We start from the raw sequence: 20,379 nt of genomic DNA on the forward strand, positions 1-20,379 counted from the left end.
AACGATTCGCAACCATTTTAAATGAGTAATTTGATAAAAATCTAACAAAAGTTTTGTATAATACCACATTTAAATTGCACTAAAAAATGCAGGGTCTTTTTTTTTTTGTTTTCCTAAAGAATGACGGTCTTTTTAAGAGTGTTAAGGTAAATTTGATCCTGAATCGTTCCTTACTTGTGAACAATAACACAGCCGAGAAGTCACCTGTCAATGCAAATAGTTTATTGACAATGCAAAGCAAAATAATGTTTTAATTTATCTCGTCTATATATTTCGATAGAATATTTGTATTTTTTTAGTTGCCCCGTCTTATTAGAGGCGTACAGAATCACTTTTTAAGCTATTTTCCTCTGTTTTGTTTTCTTTTGGATGAAAATATTGGTACTTCTATTTAACATCCTATCAATTATTCTCTTCCGATGCCGCCGAAAGAAGTGAGTAATCACGCAATGCACCGCTTGTCAGAAAAAAAAATAACATTGTTAACGTTGAGTAATAAAAATGATAATAATAGCAACGAAGATAATGGTAAAAATACTCTTTCTATAGGCGTATGAGATTATGGACTATTTGGTAGTTCCAGAAGTTTAACCAGTTAAAATATGAGTTTTCAAGAAATATTGACGTTTATGAAAGGATAACAACAAATTTTAACACGGTCTTAAACTTTATCAATATACTTCATAAAAAACTACTTGAAACATTAAAAATCCCAGAAAATCAACTTGAACTTGAACAGCTTGAACTTCAAAACAAAAGAAGACGAAATTATAAATTATATTGAAAAGTTCATTTTCAATTATATTGAAAGCCATTTTCATCTTACCGACAGTTTGGAAAACTGACGCTAAAACAAGAGAAATGGTTAACAAGAGAATAGAGCTTAATAACTAAATACATATGCCAAACGCTAAAAACTCTTGGAATGCATGCAATTCAAATCAATTCAAATAAGTACCCTACTTAAAAGTTAATTCGAGCGAGGTGATTCTAAATCAAGGTATAACGAAGAAAAAAAAATGCATGGAGCTGATAATGGTGTTGGAATTTTGGAGGTAGTTCCCTCACAAAGCAGAGGAGAACTTGATTGAGAATAATGAGTGTCAAATATATATCAGAGAGGCCGTCTCAGAAATTTCTGCTCGCTCTAAATATTTTCGCCTGTCGGTTTTTACCTTTGCTAAAGGATTTGTCTTCGCTTTCGGTGTTAATAGCACAATTCCGTAAATTTGGCAATTGTAGAATTGAATTTTTTTCGGAAATCGATTGATGTTTCCACAACTTTTTTTTTTGCATACATTATTAAAACGGGAAATGAAAATAAACATGTTCTGTATCTCATTAAAGTTATTAGGTCAGATCTGACGGGTGCTGAGACATCAACTTACCGCCATTTAGCATTTGTGTTTTACTTGGAACATAAATATAGAAGCCTGACATCAAGGAGTGAGAATGGAGAGTTCTGTGCTGCTCGTTTTCGTGACTGGGACTGCGCTGTTGACCCATCCGACGTTTGCAATTGGCGAAGGTGAGGAACAAACTTGACTCAGTTTTGTTCCAGTGTATTTATTTGTAGTTGATACTCAATTTCGGAGCGATCGTCAACAAAATTGCGAGTATATAAACGAGTTGATCGAGTTCATCATGAGTTATCAAGAGAAATTTCGAATCCCGAATAAATTCACTTTCTTCCATTTGATAATGACGGAATCTTTTCAAGCCCGTTTTTTGCTTTAAAGAAGATTTGTCATTTCCCTTCAAAAAAAATTTAAAAACAAGTAACAAAACAAACCTGACAAGTTAGGATTAGCAACAAAGGCAACCTAAGATTAACTTCATGCCTGTCAACTATATTTATATTGTCATGATCACCATTGAAGACCTCACACGCTAATGTCGTAAATTTCATTTTAGTTTGAAACACTGAATCTTTATGGAATCGCATAGACACAGATTTGTTGCCGCTCTTTACCGAAATCGAAAATTGTTTTGGCATAAGACACAGGGCCAATGGCGGAATATAGCCTTAGATAGCATTCACATTATCATGCATTTTTTAGGCCGGAACATAACATTTATCCATCACAAGATGTTGATCAGCGGATATTTCTGATTAAAGGGAAGTTCTTGAGTCGAAAACTTTAAGAATACGTTTTGAAGGGGGTATAACCCTAAATGTAAATTTTCCTGTTAAAATTGCGCAGGTGACTTCAACAATGTAGACTTTCTTCACTCTATTTATGAAACTGCAACGTTGCGCTCGTTCAGATCTGCCATTCATTCAAAAGACTTATGTGTCAGAAGCCATAATATCTTTCTTTAATCTTCTCTCTCCTTACCATTCAATGCTCTAATAACAAATTTTCAACAAAAGAAAAAGGATAAATTACCGATTTTATTTGTTCATCAAGTCACCCAAAGGAAACTGTGACATTTAACGGGTGGTAGTAAGTTTATCAATATTTGGTGGCCATTATGGGCCAAAAATTGAAAATTTGACAATTACTTGTACGAGAGTAATGCGAAATTTGATGTACTTTTAATATTGCTTTTGCTTATAACAATGAAAATAAGAGTACTTTACCCTCATGTCATGTCAAAAACATCGTTAACCCGAATATCAATCTACTACGTGAAGCACGACAACAATGGCTGTCTACAATGCAAATCCACATCAATTTCCTCTTCCTCAAGACAATCCGTTGACGAAACCTTTGCAGGCACATTTATTCCTTTCAAAACTCTCAATATTGATGAGAAAAAAAAGGTATGCTTAAAGAGAATTTATGGTACGCTTTTTGTGACGGCTTTCGACCTAGCTCACTCTCATGATAAAGTATTCCACAATTAAAGAAGTAACTAAAGATGCTTGTGAAACAGCAGGTGAAAGACCAATGTACGATTTGTAGCCATGACAAGGGTCTATTGATTCTCCATTCGTACCATTTTCCTCTATCACGGGTTACATATCACTTTTTTAGATCATCGCTCTCGCGAAATTACATCGGAAAGGATTTTCAAAGGTTTCCAATGTTTCCAAAGGGTCTGTTTCTGTTGTTTCCAATGTGCTATCATTAGGGAGTTTAGGCTATCGCGACGGCGAAATTAAATAAGCGAATAAAATTCAACATGCAAATGTCTTAAGAACTTCGCATTAAATGGTATACTGAAGGCGGCATCGAGACCCAGATAGAAGAATAATTTCCGATCCTAAATCTTTGTTCTTTTCTGCTTTGTTTGTAAGTGCGGTTTCATATTTATTCGTTTTTTGTTTCAAATTTATTTTTCGTTTTCCTTGGCTTGTTTTTTTTGGCTTTATTATGTTTGTTTGTTTTGGGATTTTTTCAGTGGTTATTTGAAATAATCTCCTCAGCTGAAATAGAGAAGGCATGCTTGGTGCTTCTTTGTTGAATACATATGTATGCAAGTTAAGGTCATGCTCTTGCTTTACAATAAAATGACTGCAAAATTAAGAATCTTGAGGGAAACTTTCCCATTTCATATAAACCTGTTGTTTTATCATTTCCTTTCCTATGGCAACTTTCTTTCTTTCAATTGTTTTATTTCAGAACGTGATCGCATTCTGCTGTTTCCCGATAACTTCTTTTTTGCTGAAAGACGGTTTGTAAACCACATCATCGATACAAAAAAAGTTAAGGATTTGGATCACTGTGAGCTTTTCTGCTACATGAACGACAAGTGCGTTAGTGCTAACTTCAAAAAAGAGCCAGAGCCTGGAGGAATGACTCATGTTTGTGAATTGAATAACGCTACTCATCTGGATTATGATACTGACCTGATAACTGATGCCAATTTTTATCATCGCGGCTCTAAGGTGAGTTACAACTAAAACTTACCTCCTTGAATTGACGCCTTATATTCGATAGAATTATACGCGATCACCGACGTGTTCAGAAACTTTCATCCTTTTATTCACTTATCGTAGATCTTTCTCCTGCTGTTTCACATTCTTTTCTTCCTTTTCAGAACGCCTGCGGCAAGAATTCACGGTGCCAAAATAATGCAATTTGTGAGTCCGGTTTCACATTCAAGGGATATCGATGCTTGTGCCCTCCTGGATTCGAGGGAGAAAATTGTGAAAAAGGTTAGATTCAAAAGATGCCAGAAAAAAGCAAAATATTGTCTTGAACATGTTGAATTTTAAAGACATTTGGTCGTCGAGTGAGTATCTTACTCCCGGGCTGGCCTTTGACGACTGGTAGCAGAAAAACATAGTGGTGTTAGGTGATTGATCTAAAACTAGACGTAACAATAGCAAAAAAACTTTAGAGGCCTTCTTTTCGAACCAAAGTAGTGGACAAAGGAAGCGCTCCCGTAACCTGTAAATTGTGCAATGTTGCTCGCTCGAGTTAAATTGTCGAGATTGTAGTGAGTGAAAAATGGTATGAGCTGTTATACTAGCATTATTTTGTTAGTGGTCATTAGTCATCCATAAAGTTTTCGCTTTTCTAAATAAGAAAAATGGTTACAATCTGTCTCATATGATGAGAAATTACAAAAATTTATTCATTGGTGTTTATATGACATTTCTCTTGTTAAAGATATTCAGATTTCAATTCAAATATACTTTTATATTATTTCACTTCACTTTTGATTCTTTCCTTTAAGACTGATCTTTTATTCTTTCCTTCGGTTTGGAAATGGATCGACTGTATATGAAGACACTCGGAACATATTTTAGAGAATGCCTTATTTTACTTCTTATTAAGGCAATACAGCGTATGCCCACACCCCTGAGAGACAAGCATCAGCTAAAATCAACCAACGAGTTATTTGTATAATATTTTGTTAACCATTTGATGTAAAAGATAAAGAGACTGACATATTACCAATGCCTTCCTGTCGTTCCTAGATATCGACGAGTGTGCTTCAAATGACAATAAATGTGCTAAGGGTGCTGCCATTTGTAAAAATACGGTAGGATCATACAATTGCACCTGTCATTTTGGACATGAATGGGATGGTACTGAATGCAAAGGTTTGTTGTCTTCATTTTTCTCACTAGCTTCAGAGTCGGAGGGTAGGAAATGAAACGTCTTATGGATCGGTACCTGTGTCTATATGTCCCTCTGTCTGTCTGTCTGCAGGCCTGCCTGAAAATTCCTCTTCACTGATACTGAAGTGCTTAGCAAATGACAGGCGCTATGGGTTGAGGCGAATTTTTTGTTCCAGCGGGAAAATATCAAATTAGCATATATGAAAACAATGATCAATAGGAAAATTTAATCTTTTTATAAGAGACTAAGTGTTTTATTTGTTCAAAGTTAACAAAACGACAACATTGTAAGTTCAATTTATTCGATTTTCTACCATTTAGCTGATGTATGCCAACTCAACACCGTTCTGCACGATGTTGATAGAGACGTAAGCCACCATGACCCGGAAAAAACAGAATGTGACCAAAATCTCAACCCTGATTGGTATCGTTTCTTGGACATTCCAGGAATAACAATGCCGACTGAGTGTCCAGATCCTGACAAGTGCGGCACATCATTTCCAGGCTGGTTGAGCAGTAGTCACCCCACAGTGACTGAGGGAGAAGTAGCAGGGACTGTTTGCTTCAGCAGGAGCTCGAATATGTGCTGTCACCAGTCGAAAAACATAAGGGTGAAGAACTGTAGTTCCTTTTATGTCTACTATTTGGTGCCGACGAGCTGTCCCTACCGTTACTGCTTCACCCATAACTGAACATCTTAAAACTGTTAAATATTTAAGAATATTGACAGCTTGTTGGGTTAAAACATATGCTCTTCTTGGGCGAGGTTTCAAGGCAACGAAGCCCAAAACGAGAATATGTTTTAACCCAAAGCCGACAATATTTTATGGTATTGGTGTCTGAAAATCGCACTCAGTTGTTTTTATAGTGATCCATCCAGTAGAAGGATAAGTAAAACTACATACAAATTAGTAAGTGCATGATCAAAAATTCCATTCTCTCTTTCTTTAATACATATCCATGGGAACAGCATCTCGAAGATGAAGTGCTGTGGCGGGTATTTGGAAGATTTTGCAGCATTTTAAATCAATGAGCTCATCTGGAAGCGATAAAAACTTACCAAAATATTCTTCTGGTGAGCTTGAAGTCCGAAGACCTACCAAAGTATAATTATGTAGCATTCAGCTTAAATGTTTTCAGAGTGCTGTTTAAAGAGTTATTTCACAATGTTGAGGCAGAGGAAGGCCAAATCGGTTGTACTAAGTTAAGGAGCGAATCTTACCTTGTCTGGTCCTAAAGAAATGATACTTCGATGGTAAATAAGGCTTGCATAATTTCTGAGGTGCTTTTTGTCGTGAACATAGAATAGAAAAAGCTTTTTTCCTATGTAAACTCTCCTTTGTAATACTTCAAAGTTTATTTAGCACCTGTTCTTCATTGATCCCTCTAGTTGTTGATAATAACATTTGACAGTTGAAAACTATCAAAAATCTACTTTTTTTTTATACTTTTGTCTCCGTCTTGGTCCCCTATAATGTTATCGTAGGTATCTCCAACTCTTTATGAACCCTATTGATTCAATTTAAGACTCGACCAAATTACAATGCATGAGGAACTGTATTGACCTTGGTTACGGTAAATAATGACCAGCAACTAGCAATCAGGAAAGGGGCAGGACCTTCTGAAAAGAGAGTCAAAACATTTCTTCTTATTAGTAAGATTTGGTAAGGGTGAAACTCTTAGCCGGAAATTCTTAGGTGGCTTTGGTGTAAAGTTCGTCAACTTATCATTAAACATATTCCGACAGAAATAACTCTTGTAATATAGTTATTTCTGTCGGAATATATCAAACTTAGCGCTTAAAAATAAAAAATACTAATACAAATAAAATATTTTTGCCTCAAAAGATAAAAACTGCACATCTTATGTTACATACTTTTAGAATAGATATTAAAAAGGAAAATTGGGATTCCATATTGACCTGTAGCGAAGTCAGTGAAAGGCTTACTAGACTTTTTCGTATTTACAATAGAGTAAGTAATAAACATGCCCTTTTTTAAAACAGCTAAGATTAGAAACAGAACTTATGAGCCCTGGATTGCTTCAGGATTGAGTGATAAATTTTTACAAGAGGTGGTTGACAACTCATATAACAGATTTTGAAATCGCATAAACGAAATAAAGGAATAAAGGTTTCGTATAAAGGAACAAAGTCGCTGATGATCCACCCACCTAGATGTAATTATTATTCTGTTATTTTTCCATATCTTTCATATGGTTGTGCACTCTGGGGAAATAATAATTCACCACTTTCTAAAGAGTAAAATTAAAAGAGAAAGCGGTTCGCATTATCAATGATGTTCCTCTCATGCAACCAACTACTCCTCACTACACAGCTATGGGACTTTCGAAAGTTCCTGACATTGTCAAACTCAATACATCTTTACTTCTCTACAACTATTTCAATGCTGACAAACGTTCAAACTTTAATCTCTCCTTAGTGTCCAAGCTGCATGCTTATGACTCTCGAAGTGTATCCTCCAACCATCTGGCAAATACTTCTTTTCGACATATGTCGGGAAATTTTGTTCAACAGTTGTCGGTAGGTATATCTGAAACGATATTCCTCAACCTATTAGAGAGAAACCAACTAAACAAATGTTTTAAAAAAGCACTTCCACAGTACTATCTAACTCAATAGTTAGTATTCAAGTACTTCATCCTCTGTCTTTCTCTTTGAGTTAAGTCTAGTTTGGTAAATCACTTTTTATCCTAAATTAAGGGGGGACTAATTAGGTATCTAGATGTCCCCCTCTCCTCTCTAAAATTTGAATGTACCGAACTAGAAATGCTTCGTCAATACTTTGTTTATTGTGTTACTTAACTAAGTACTACGTGGAGTGGAAAAATTAATAAAAATAAAACTGAATATAAAGAAATACAAAAGATTCTCTCTTGAGTGCAGGGAAGTTCATCTTTCTAAAAAGAAACAGCTGGTTTTTTGAAGAAGCGAAAGGTAATCGCCATCATACTCTAAAGGAACTATCCAATGCTCAAGAAGATTTGTTACTTCGCTCCGGTGAATTCGGTGCTGAAAGCCCTGAAGCCCTCCCACGCATAGTTTGGTGGTTATTGGCACTGCACATTAGATCCGTGCCCGAGACGAGAGCGGGAAACTAAACTGGGATGCTTTGTTCTTCAAACAGGCAACGAAACGAGCGATAAAAGACCCACCGCGGCAATGGTGATTGTTTCGACGAACGCTTGGTCATTAACATTTACGCCGTCCGTTGGGACGGCCGAACAAAACACTGCATACTAGGAATTAAGTCTTAACTAATTAATATTCAAATCGGTCGTGTTAGTTAGTTAGTTGCCGTTCAGCAGTCGCCGAGTTCGGACAACAAAAAAACAAAAAAAAAAAAACAATACTTTTAGTCGCTGCGTTTTCGTTTTCGAATTTTGTAATAGTTGTAGAATTTATCGTGGAATCAGTGGTACACGAGCATTTAATCCAATCTCTTAAGAGTATGATGCATAATGATTATAATCCTTAATCTGGGTTCAGCTATGGTCTTGAATGGATAAAATTCCTTAAGCTAACTACATCTCTCCATACGCAAAGATCTTAGGTCATTTGTCAGCCTCACCACACTTGTTCATCACATCTCGGCTTATCATATCTGTAGTCATGCTGAAAATTAAGGCCTAAGACAATAAGTTGAAAGCATTGTAGTATGTTGAAAATATCTTATTACTCATCGATAGGCCTCTTCCTACTCAAAACAATTTCACTTTTCAAAGAAGTCAGAAGGAATGTGACAGTTTTTCGATAAACGTGGCTATCCTGTTTCTGTCATTCGAGTGGGCCACCACCGCGCCCAACAAATTGATTGACATTCAACACTAGCAACGACACAGAAGGAAAATACCGATTGTATCCCATTCACTCTCACATCTCACCCCCACAACTACGCAGTTGATTCTATCTTTATTAAAAAATTTAAATTGCTTCAAACGGTTCAGAGACCAGTGGTATCTTTTCAGAACCGCAACTTATTTCATTCAAACGCAACAAAAACTTAGGCAACTTTTTTGTCAGAAGTTTATTTCAAACCAATGAGCAACCTGGGATTTTCAAATGCGCTCGCTCACGATGCATAACTGGTCCTTTCATTCATAACGTAGAGAAAATGTCGGGACCGGAGAGACCCATTAAGATTAATGTCATTTTAAGTGCACCTTAGCCAATGTTATCTATTGCATAACTTGCACTCATTGCAAAAAGTTATACATCGGTGAAACGGGAAGACGATTAGGTGACCGACTCCAAGAACACCTAATGTACTCCATAAGTTCACATTTCCCATACTTTTGATTGCAAACGATTGGAAACTGACAAAGAGAATGCCATGCGCAAAAGCAAAGTCACGCCAGTCAGTGAAAATGATTCAGAATGGAAAACGTCAATAACTAAATTTTTGTTCTGCGCATAAACACCCACGCCGCCTTTGTTCCTATAACAACGACTAGATCCTATTCCTCTCGGAGATTGTATAAACTAGGAATATTGACGACAATCTCTGCTTTTCTGGTTTGAGATGTTTCTCTGACAACAACACACACATTGATGTCGTTATTCATCAAATCAGTTTCCAAGGCTACACCTGTTCAAGCTTTGTTCTTAGTTCGATTTTTTTTTTGCTCAGTATTTATTGCTGTCTAAGTAATTCTGAGTATTGTGAATCAATTCGGTCTGCCACATCCAAGGCCAGCTTTGAAACTTGATGTATACTCTGTACTCTTTGGCCTGATCCACGCCACCAAATAATACATACAGAACCCACCTTAACCACTATGCTACTGTGACAAACAGACGTCGCGAAACACCTATTATCGTCGTTCGTTTGTTCATTATTATACTTTCGTCACAGTTTTTTTTTTCTGCGACGTCCACATTCGTTTTCCATATGTATAGGTCGTTTTTAGTTAGGCTCCGAACATAAATCCAGCCTCCAAAGTTAATGCTTTTCAATTTATTAACCCAAAGAGAAGAATTTCGGCTACACCTATCATACAGAGAAAGTTATCTTTTCACCAACCAGTCTTTCTGTAGCTCTAGACATTGTTTCATTTTAAGACGTTCTAAAGATTCAACCGCTGAAACTCAAGAACCCTTATCCTATGCGGTAAGAGTCACATTTCCCTATAAGTATAAAATGCTAACTGCAGCTAATGGCTCATCGTAAGTGTGCTGGAGGGTAGCCCGGTTTCAGAGGCATTAATAGGCTAGGAGTGCTGATACTCGGTGGAAACTAGGATGTCCGTACATGGCCGGGTTACCCTTCAGATTTTTTGATTTACTGACATTTTCTCAGTATTCTGATACACTCTTGAGTGGAGACGGGCACTGAGAGAATATTTTTTGTGAGAGGAAAGCAACACAGTGACCCAGCCGAAGCTGAACCTGGAACTTTAATCCGGCGGTAAGGGCCAACCAAGGATACCAACTCTGATACAGCGAGGCCTTGGTCAATCGGAAAGATGGCGACAACGGATTGGAACGGATTGGAATGTGTTGCGGCGTATGGTCTGTACATTTGAGTGATGGTGAACGAGAGCCGGTCAAGGCCTTTGGACCGGTCAATATCACAAAACTGTTATTTTAAATTATCTTTGACGAAAATTAATTAAATTATCTTTCTTCATGGTGATAAGTGCGGATATTGACTGTGACTACGGATTAACAGCTGTAAATATTTCTAGCTATGATAACAAACACCAAAACCAAAAAGATAGAAACTATTCTTCTCTCAGTGTTGTTACTCTCCTTGGCTTACAACTGAAAAAGGGTTAAGGTTGTCCTTAAAACAGAAGACCCTACCTTAGATATTAATTTTCAGCAGAACTAGATAAGAAAATTTGTCAAATACAACTCGATTGTACACAGATTAATTAAAGAAACCCGAATGGTACAGCATGTTTGCCTATTTTCAGTCCTCCTCAATTGCCGATAAAGAATTGGTTTATGCTTAGCGAGGGTATTTTAACTTATGGATGGACATGGGAAGTCTGGAGAGCACGAGAGAAGCGTAAGAGTTGCTCTAAGTGCAGTCGAGAGCGACTCTTGGTTCTTGAGTGCTCTCCAAGCTTTGTAAGTGCACCCATGACTCGATATACGCACAGCTAAAGGCGTGAACCGAATCTTACATAATATACCATGCAGACAAAACTCGTGCACTGAAAAAGGGTTTAATTAAAATTGTGTCAGGTTTTACCACTGAGGTAAATGTGTTTTACCTACAAACCAGGCAAAACGACCAAGAAATATTTCGAGACCAAAACTTTGATTATCTAAAGTTACTGTCCAAAAATAGGGTTCCAAACAAGGTCGTCCTGCGCGCGCTGCTTTTTACAGATATTCCTAAAGGTTCCTGAGAAAATAAATTTTAAAGTGGAACAATAGAAAATATTTCGGTCGTTGTCACGCGCGCTGGGACGTTACAAAGAAAATATTTCAAATTTTGTCAAAGCCTCACACGCTTTTGTTAGTTAGTATCTGGCCAATTTTCTTGAAAAACCAACAAATCAACATATTCTACCAATTTATTTAAGTAGAGGTAACTCGCGTAAAATTCACCTTGAGTTTTAGCCTCCAAAGAAATTCACAGTTTTCACACCTCATTGAAGCGCATGTCGATGGGCTCATGCCGCCGCTCAATGAAATGCAACATTGAAGCCCCTGGCACGAAATCCAAAATTGATCGGTAAAAACAGAAGGAAAAGTGGGCAAAGAGTTAGGGTTAAGGAAAAAGAAAACTTAACTTCGATTTCATTGGCCCTGGCTCTCTCGCGACTTTCTCTTTATGTCAGTTTGATGAGGACTCTTATTTCTCAACGTTTTGCGAAATGTGACAAATATCTATGAATGATTCCTTTTTGATCATGATTACATAGTGTTCTTGTTTGTGATACCATTTTTTTCAGAAACTGAGGGCAGATTTTGAAAGAGTTACGTTCTCCCGCAGTGATGAGGGGGGGGGGGGGGGTAAGCTTTTTAATTTTCATAACTCGTGAAAATACGAGATTAAGATTGTGAAGATTGTGAATTTTCCGCTTTTCGCAATACCTGATTTTTCATGATGTGGTATAAGGAAGAGTTAAGTAAAAAACATCCTAACCTGCTCCTTGCCATCCAAGGTATACTTTGTTACTGACTTACTGTCACATAAGGGAAAAGAGAAAGCCGTCAGAAAAAAAAGCCAGGGTCTTCATTTCAACAATATTCAGTTTGCAGCACCTGCTCGAAAGAACACTCTTCTCGTGTAAAGATTTCTCTCGGTAATTATATCGTGACATCAATTGCATAAAAATAAGGGACAATTGTGGGCATTTATAATTATGCATAGCTGAGTGAAAAAATGGTTGCCCAGCGACAATATTACATCCTCTCCCGGACGGGATGCTGTCAGGCTTTCCTGACAGCTTTTTTGATCGGATTTGTCAGAGAAGAGAGTCGTGGTCAATTACGAGCGAAACACAATCATCCAGTCCAGAAAAAAAAAAACAAATTTGTTGTCAGAGATCTTGCCGCTCATTTCCTCTTTCTATAAAATATAAAACAACTTACGGTGTCATAATGATTCCTTACAAGACATAGTTACCAAAATAAAGTATTTCAGGAATAGTCATTGAAACACTGAATTTTAATTATTTTAAGGATTAGAATAGAATCATGTTTTTGCTATTTTTCCACAGGTGAAAGTCATTTTTGTGCATTTAGTTTGTATCATAAGAGCTTTTTTCCTATAATAATATCAATTTTGGGAAGGTAAGTTAAATGTATTACGTGTTCATGTATGGTATCACGTTTGTGTCAATCGCGTGTAAAGATTGGAAGGTGTCAATCAGCTATGTTTTAATACTGACGTTTATCGATAGAGCCAAAAGAGGTCAAGAGATATTAAAAATAAACCCTTTTTCACAGGGAGTTCGATTTACCCGAGTTCGAGTTAGCTGCAAGTAAATGACTGAAAAAAAAATGGAGTAAAATCAAAGGGAAGTCAGATTTTTTTCAAGTTAGCGGGGGGTTCGAGTTAATGGGGTTGTGCTGTATGCTTATTTATTCTCGTACTTTATGTAATGGTATTTTTTATGGTGTACATTATATTTGTAAGACAGAGTCGTGGGGCAGATCATGGATAGCTAAGTGAAAGATATGATTACTCTGACAACTTATTTTCTCATCTATTTTCCTCTCTTGAATAGCATCAGCAGTCTTTATATTTGTTTGTTTTGTGCGCATCAACATCAACATTAAATATTCCATTGTAAAAATTCTATGTTGCAATTAGATGTCATCTTTGAAAACTTGTCTGTTTTTGACCAAATTTCTTGATCAGGAGTCTTCACTTATTTCCATGAAATGGATATTTTCTATTTCAAGCTTTTAAACGCTCTGCTTGAATTCCTACACACATATCTAAACTTCTACAGTGACCTTGAACTTTTTTAATGTATATAATAATAAAAACAAGACATTCGTTTCGAATCACATTTTATGAATTTTATAAATATAATCATGCTTCTGATAAGAGCAGGAACATATGGAATTAAGGTTTTGGGACCTGATCATAATCAGCCGAAATTTACATAATATTTACAGGGGCTGTTCGATTCTTACGATTGCTTAATTGAATAATTTATGACTGCCTGAAATATATTTTTCAAGTCTCCCAAATGTGCCAGCTTTAAGACTTTAAAACATATCTTGAAGTGAGAAAACTAGGAAATTTAAGACAATTTAAAGCGCACACCTTAGATTCTGTGAATTTTGTTTTTTTTCACAATTTAGTTAACCCCATTGAGGGTCTCAGTGGGGTTCACTTTTAGCTGCAAAAAAAAAAAAAGTAAATGAAACGAAATTTGCCGAATGATGAATTGACAGATAGAGACGGGTTATTTTGTCTTCTGCATGTACGACAAAGATTAACAAATGATGTATCCTTTTACTTAATTCGTTGTTATGAGGGTGAATTAGCCCATCAACCTATAAACTCGACAATACTTTTCTCTTTCATAATAGTCCTGCAAACGAGATGTTTGGTGTATTTTTCAATCAGTAGGGCTCCTTGGGGTTCTTTTCACCTGGATCAGACCGAATGCCGCCTTAATCTATAACACTCAAATTCTGAGCCAATCATAAACCTCAAAAGGAACAAAATGGCATAAAAAATGCATGTCCTCGTACTTTCGTAATATTGAAAGCGGCTAAAAGAACCTCAGAAGCTTTTCAGAAGTCACCAGCTATGTCTGAACGGAATTGCTCGAATTAGTTTTCAACATGGCGTTTTTGAACAAATTTTATTTCTTCCTAGTCTTGTTATCTTTCTTGATAGTAGAAGATGCGGGAGGAAAAAGTGAGTTACAGTTTTATTCATCTGAACAGAGTTTTAGTCACTAATGTGCATCTTAGGTTTTATTTTCTTGATCGTCACTTCGTTCCTTAGATGAAGTGTCTATTCTTGAAGAGGCTTGAACTTAGCCTACACACCTTTAAGATAATTTTTGAAGAATTTGGATTTCACGGAAACATTCCTTTGACATTTTGACTAATGGTTCAAAATGATAGCGACGCAGCTTCACTCCTTAGTGTTGTCAGATGGAAATCACTCTCAAAAGCCATGAGACCAAACAGACCCATGGTCAGTAATACTGCTTCTGGCTAGGGAATTGTACCCTTATTTCCGAGAATCTATTTACATTTTGGTCTTCCTCTCATCTGGATATTTTGGATGGATTTTCTTCACCATGCCAACATGGACCCCGGAGAATGTAATCATAATACACAATGCTATTTCAATTATTCCCTCTAAGGGATATTACAAAAGGTTGTAGTTCAGAGTTAGTAGGGGACTCATCTCATGGAGTAACATTCATAAAACTGAAGGTAATCAAAGAGCACACTCTTCACTCAGAGCTTGCAGGAAGGAAATATTAATTCTGGCATGCTGCTCTCTACAAACTTGACTACTCCTCGACTGTTTAAGAGATAATGACATGAAAAGCCATCTAAATATCCTGTGGATTCCAAATTGATACTCGTAAAAGAATTGCATGGTCAATAATAAATTATTGATCGGTTATCAGTGAAACCTTAAAAGTAGACCAATTTTAATGAATCAGAAATGTTTCTTTCTCGAAATAATTTTCGTTTTCATTTATTACGACCTCCTCTTGAAGACAGACTACTGCACAAGTTTTTTGAGCAAATCTTAATTTTCCCTTGAAAAATAAATTTTTTTCCGTCTAGATAGGAAGTTGTGAGTTGTGAACTCACGTAAAGTCAAATGGTGCTCATCGTATTATCTTCAATTCTTCATAGATCTATGTCGTAAACTGGAATTTACATCATCTCTTGCTTTCCATGGTAAACGGCTCATAAATCACCTAATAAGAACCGTAGAATCCCTTGTGCAAGACTTCTGCTCCACTCTATGCTTCATGGAACCCAACTGCGTCAGCTACAACGAGGTAGTGATTAGCAGCTCTCCGTCAGTCACTAAATGTGAACTGAATAATTCCACACACAATGAACATCCCCAAGATCTCAAACCCTGGGCAAACTACAGCTATGGAGGAACAATGGTCAGTGCATTCTTAAGCAAGTGACGCTTTCCCTTCTTTAGTTTCTCTTTATATTGTCAATTAATAAATTCTCCAACAGCTCTCCGTCCATCACTAAATGCCAGCTGAATAATGCCACACAGTTATCTTCCTCAGGACCTCAGGCTCTGAGTGAACTACAGCTACAGAAGAACAATGGTCAGAGCATTCTTAACCGATTTACCCTTTTTGTTATAATTTTTTATAGCAAATTTCCTCTTATCAAGTTATTCACGTGGTGGTTCATTGGCTGACCGTTTACTTGTAATCACATAAATTACATTTCAACTGCTATTTCAAATTATCGTAACCATTTGCTCCTCTCATTTATATACTTTTGTGCTCAACCTCTCTTACCACACTTGTTAGAACACTTGTGGACAAACTCCTTGCCAACACGATGGGACTTGTCAGACTGGATTTACAGACAAAGGGTATAGATGTGTTTGCCCAAAAGGATACGAAGGCAGCAATTGTGAGATAACTAGTGGTACGTAAAAACGCTTTTATTCCATGAAAAACTTCAAATGAGAACAAATTTTGGTTATCTTTCGATGAATCAAGCCTCATCCAAAAGTCCCTTTTTATCCCTCTCTGCCTCTCGGCGCTGTAAGTCTGTTTGTCTTCCTTTTCTTTCCCAGCAGCAGGCGTATAGCCCATTCGAATGTTTTTGTTTAAAAAAATCAAGAAATCCATTCAAAATCAACTGATTTTTTTTCCCAGCCATGGGATGGATACAGATGACGCCGTCTACAGTTTGCTTCGGAGCCAAAGATGATTCGTATGGTATCTTTACAACAGCCATTTCAGGTAACATCACTACATTCAAATTAACATACCAACATGGTCATGTCAGCTGTCATGCGCCAGACCCAAGCTATCAGTCCAAGTGGGGATGCCTTTGGCCTCCTCTCATTCCTAACCAAATGGCCACTTTGATAACTGACAATGACCGTAATCTCCTTCTGCCTACTAACGATTACCGATCAAATTCTCGGGGCTGTACATTTTACAGCCTGCCTTGGGCCACAACCGAATCGCCAGAACTACTCTTCGATAACTTTTCTTTCCCACTGATGGTGGAGTCGAACCAAGAACTCCAAATCTGGTTCAGTGAGGACTTATTCAGGTGGGGCGATTCTGATAACGGATTGGAACGAACATGTGTTGCGGTATATGGTCTATGTTTGAGTTGCGGTGATCGCGTTGCTTAACATTGTTTTGGAGCTTTCGCAAAAGTTCATATTTCATAGTAAGTAGGAAAATAATCTAATCAGAAAGAAACGAATTCCAGCTGATGTAAACTAAAAACATTAATTAATTCATCAACTGAAGGCAATCAAAGAGCCTCCTCCTTCCAAAGAAATTTCTGAGGGTTAACTCAGGGCTTGAAGGAAAGATATACTAATGCGGGCATTTTGATTTCTATAAACTGAACCAATAGCCGACTGCTTGAGCGATAATAGAGTGGTTTAGCAAGAGGACGGGAACGTCATTTCAGAACGGGAAAGCGCGCGGATAATCTGGACACGACTCTATTTCGACTTCCGGTGTTAGCGTTGCCGTTCTCCCCATCAAGTTCAGGACGTCATTTCGCTGGTTTTCCCGTCGTGATCAAAACGCCAAGTATTTGCGTTCATTGTGTACTCATAAACGAGATGATGCTGTTTGGAATGATTTTAGAACTCATTTTCAATAAAACCAGGTTACTTTCTTTATTTTATTCGGTGAATTTGTGAAAGTTTACCGCTACATTTATTCTGGATTCCCGAAAGGAAACATGATCGTCAGCAAGCGATCTAAGATTTTAGGACTCAGTTACCTTTTGTAATTGAGCGTGGCTTTAAGCAACGTAAGGGCTTTTCTTTGATACATTTCTTAAACCATGTATGAAAACTCTAAGAATGGTTGCTGTTAATTTTATCGTGAATCATGTCATCAATAAATTAAGCTTGCTTCATGTTGAAGTTTATCAAAATGAAACAACACGAAGGTTACCTGCTATATTATTCAGTGTTATTTGTTGTCATTGTCATTTTAACCGTGACTAAAAACTGTTCTGCGAATTGAAGTCAGAGATAAAAAAAATTTGAGAATAGCTCGGGTTTTGCACTTTTTTATGTCTTTAGTTTTTGATCAGCGCCGGTGAAAACTAAGACAAGAAAGTCATCTACGAAAGAAAATAACAATCAACTTGATTTCGGCACGGCTTTCTAAATCTATTAATTTGATTCAGTCTTGAACGACTTTATTCGTTAAAAAAAATCAAATTAAACAAAAACAAAAATAAAACAGGAACGAAGTCTGATTCCTCAGTCTAACCGTTTCGTTGGTGACTAGTTTGAGTGCATTTCATTTGTTCATAGTTAAACGGGAACTCATTGTAAACAACTCCATCGTTGGGTCGCTTGATCTCTAAATGTTTTCGTCATAACTTCTGATAACTCCGTTCAAAATGCATTGCAACTCTAAGAGGGTGGTGCTCAAAAGAGGTGTACCGTCATGATTGAGAAGAATATTCAGTAAACAAGGGAAAAAACTGCGACGATTTAAATTCCAAATTATACTTTACAAAATTATGAAGAAAAACGAGTAGTGCTAAAATCTAGAAGCACGAAACGAAATGACAGCGATACAAATCATAGAAAAAAAAATATTTAGTGGGCTTCAAAATCTGATAGACTTGAGACTGGAATAGAATAGTTTCAAAGTTTAACCGCCCATGTGGATTCATATTAACTACTCACTTGTAGTAAACTATCCTCGGTTTGTGCTTGTTACACCCTCAAAGAGGATAATTTCGTTGTCCTTCGAGTGGTCTACGAAACCGAAAAAATTCAAAGCTGATAATGATCCTAAAGAGCCAAGGTTAGGATATTCAAGAACGAAACGGGTCGGACGGCCCGGGTTCGAGTCCTGGCCGGGGCACTACGTTGTGGCCTTAAGCAAGTCGCTTCACTCACCTTGCTTCGTCTTCTCGGATAAGACGTTAAGCCGGAGGTCCCGTCTCCTGCAGGGTTTGGGGTAGGAGACGTTAATTTCCCACGCACGAGATTACTGTGTGATGGATGTCCTCCCTTGGGTGGGATGGGTGGGTTTTAGGGGACCATTCATAGGGATAACCTCAAGGTCCACCTTTCAAATACGTGCTGTATTTGATAAACCAGTATGTATGAAACAAAAGAACAAATATAGCGTGGACGGTTCGTTGAAACGACTGCTAAGTCACTTTTCAACACAACGCGACGGCGTTCTCGACCCAGTTTCTTCTCGCCATTTTTGCTGCGCGTGCCGTTCTGAAATGACGTTCCCGTCCTCTTGCTAAACCACTCTAATAACAAGTGAAAGCCACCTCAAAATTCTGTGAATCAAATGCTGGTCTAAAAGGTCTAAATTTTAGCACCTCCGGGGCATTGTGTTTGTTATCAGGGGAGAAAAAATTCTCAACGGACTTGTCTATCTTTACCAAGTATGAATGAGCAAACTGCCAGTAAATTCTGTACGTGAGGTACCCCGAGGGGAACTGGTATCATATGTAGGGGAATTAAAAATACTCCTAAAAGCGGGATGAAATTTAGCAGGGTGGGTAACACGCCAATCAGTAAGGTTACATAAACTTATCTCAACAGAGACCAAAAGCAACTGGGATTCTGAAAGGGAAGGATCAAAATTCCCTAGTTATTGGGTTTTGTATGTTCGAATGGCAACTTTTTCCTGTGTGAATTGCATCCTGAGTTCATTGGAGAGGGAGGCCTTTGATTAAACCTTCGGAATGGTCAAAGTCACTAAAACTATTAACTCAACAACAATTGTCTTGAAAGGAAGGCTGTTTAACCAAAAAGTCCAAACGATAGTGACGGGAAATTTTGCGAATGAAAATTGTACGACAACGAAGGGCAATGCTTTTTCTTGAGGAAGGGTTCCTGTGAGAACGTGCGGAAGACAAATGCTTCCGTTTCCTTCAAAGATTAAAAATAACTTCAGCGGAATATCTCAACCAATGCCCTGATTGTAACTGTCTGTCTCCTCTCTCTGTCTTGATCAGAGGACCACAATGAGAACTATTGGTTCTACCAGTAATTGTGTAATCCAATAAAGTCATTATCATTATTATTATCAGGGCGAATGTTGACTGTATTATGTTCTTTTTTTTTTTTTCTATGGATTAACTGCAGCAGCTATTAAGCAAATATTGGATGAGGTTTAACATGATATCATGAATCATAAAAAGTGAAGTCTGAGTGATCTGCTGAAGCCGAATGGTATATAACACAGACGTGAAGTTTGATACTCATGATATTATACGAAAAGCGAATTCAATAATTGTTTTATTACTCATGTGTTTGAGTAAACAGCAAAAGAAAATAATTCTTTCTGAGTTTGCAGAAGGATATTAACACAACACGGAAGGGGGAATGGGTAACTAGGCAGTCTTTGAACTTGACATGATAAATGAAATATCTGCTGCAAATGTTTGCTGCAGATATCTGATTGAATGCTCCCGACCGATCAGATTTTTCATTGTAAGTCTAATGTATAACAAATGTAGTTAAACACCAGGAAACTCTTCTCCTGTTGATATCGAAGTTACTCTCCATGGCTTACGCATGAAATAAAAAGAGAGGTTTTCCTTAAAAATGGAAAAGCTTAGCAGCATCATGGATGGAGAAGACCGGGAATATATTTCCAAGGCTTTCATATTTATCTTGAAAGAAAAATTGAAACGTGGAAATAAATCGCTCTGGCAAACAAATCTC

At 37.2% G+C, this 20,379-nt stretch overlaps 2 protein-coding genes across 3 annotated transcripts; both read left to right on the forward strand.

Moving 5' to 3' along the window:
- Nucleotides 1-1,274: 1,274 nt before the first annotated feature.
- LOC113669756 (uromodulin) lies at nucleotides 1,275-6,457 on the forward strand. Of its 2 annotated transcripts, none has more exons than XM_089204420.1 (5): nucleotides 1,275-1,528; nucleotides 3,570-3,835; nucleotides 3,988-4,105; nucleotides 4,874-4,999; nucleotides 5,465-6,457. In XM_089204420.1, the coding sequence occupies exons 1-5, from the start codon at nucleotides 1,453-1,455 to the stop codon at nucleotides 5,707-5,709; spliced, it is 831 nt and encodes a 276-aa protein (XP_089060546.1). In that variant the 5' UTR covers nucleotides 1,275-1,452; the 3' UTR covers nucleotides 5,710-6,457. The 2 variants fall into 2 exon arrangements, with proteins under 2 accessions (XP_089060546.1, XP_089060542.1); XM_089204416.1 differs by having other exon boundaries at nucleotides 1,285-1,528; nucleotides 5,339-6,457.
- Nucleotides 6,458-14,241: 7,784 nt separating this feature from the next.
- LOC149052743 (uncharacterized) lies at nucleotides 14,242-16,836 on the forward strand. The gene is made up of 4 exons (XM_089181640.1): nucleotides 14,242-14,376; nucleotides 15,342-15,604; nucleotides 15,992-16,112; nucleotides 16,346-16,836. The coding sequence occupies exons 1-4, from the start codon at nucleotides 14,301-14,303 to the stop codon at nucleotides 16,834-16,836; spliced, it is 951 nt and encodes a 316-aa protein (XP_089037766.1). The 5' UTR covers nucleotides 14,242-14,300.
- Nucleotides 16,837-20,379: the final 3,543 nt, after the last annotated feature.

This window comes from Pocillopora damicornis, chromosome 1 (assembly GCF_964200805.1).
Source record: "Pocillopora damicornis chromosome 1, jaPocDami1.2, whole genome shotgun sequence".
Classification (NCBI taxonomy): domain Eukaryota; kingdom Metazoa; phylum Cnidaria; class Anthozoa; order Scleractinia; family Pocilloporidae; genus Pocillopora; species Pocillopora damicornis.

Bases quoted from the DNA above. Each gene is read 5' to 3' on its own strand.
- LOC113669756 (XM_089204416.1), top strand. From the start codon at position 1,453: ATGGAGAGTTCTGTGCTGCTCGTTTTCGTGACTGGGACTGCGCTGTTG. The intron at 1,529-3,569 runs GTGAGGAACAAA...GTTTTATTTCAG, and splicing joins GACGTTTGCAATTGGCGAAG to AACGTGATCGCATTCTGCTG. The intron at 5,000-5,338 runs GTTTGTTGTCTT...TCTACCATTTAG, and splicing joins GGATGGTACTGAATGCAAAG to CTGATGTATGCCAACTCAAC.
- LOC149052743 (XM_089181640.1), top strand. From the start codon at position 14,301: ATGGCGTTTTTGAACAAATTTTATTTCTTCCTAGTCTTGTTATCTTTC. The intron at 14,377-15,341 runs GTGAGTTACAGT...AATTCTTCATAG, and splicing joins AGAAGATGCGGGAGGAAAAA to ATCTATGTCGTAAACTGGAA. The intron at 15,605-15,991 runs GTCAGTGCATTC...CACACTTGTTAG, and splicing joins ACAGCTATGGAGGAACAATG to AACACTTGTGGACAAACTCC.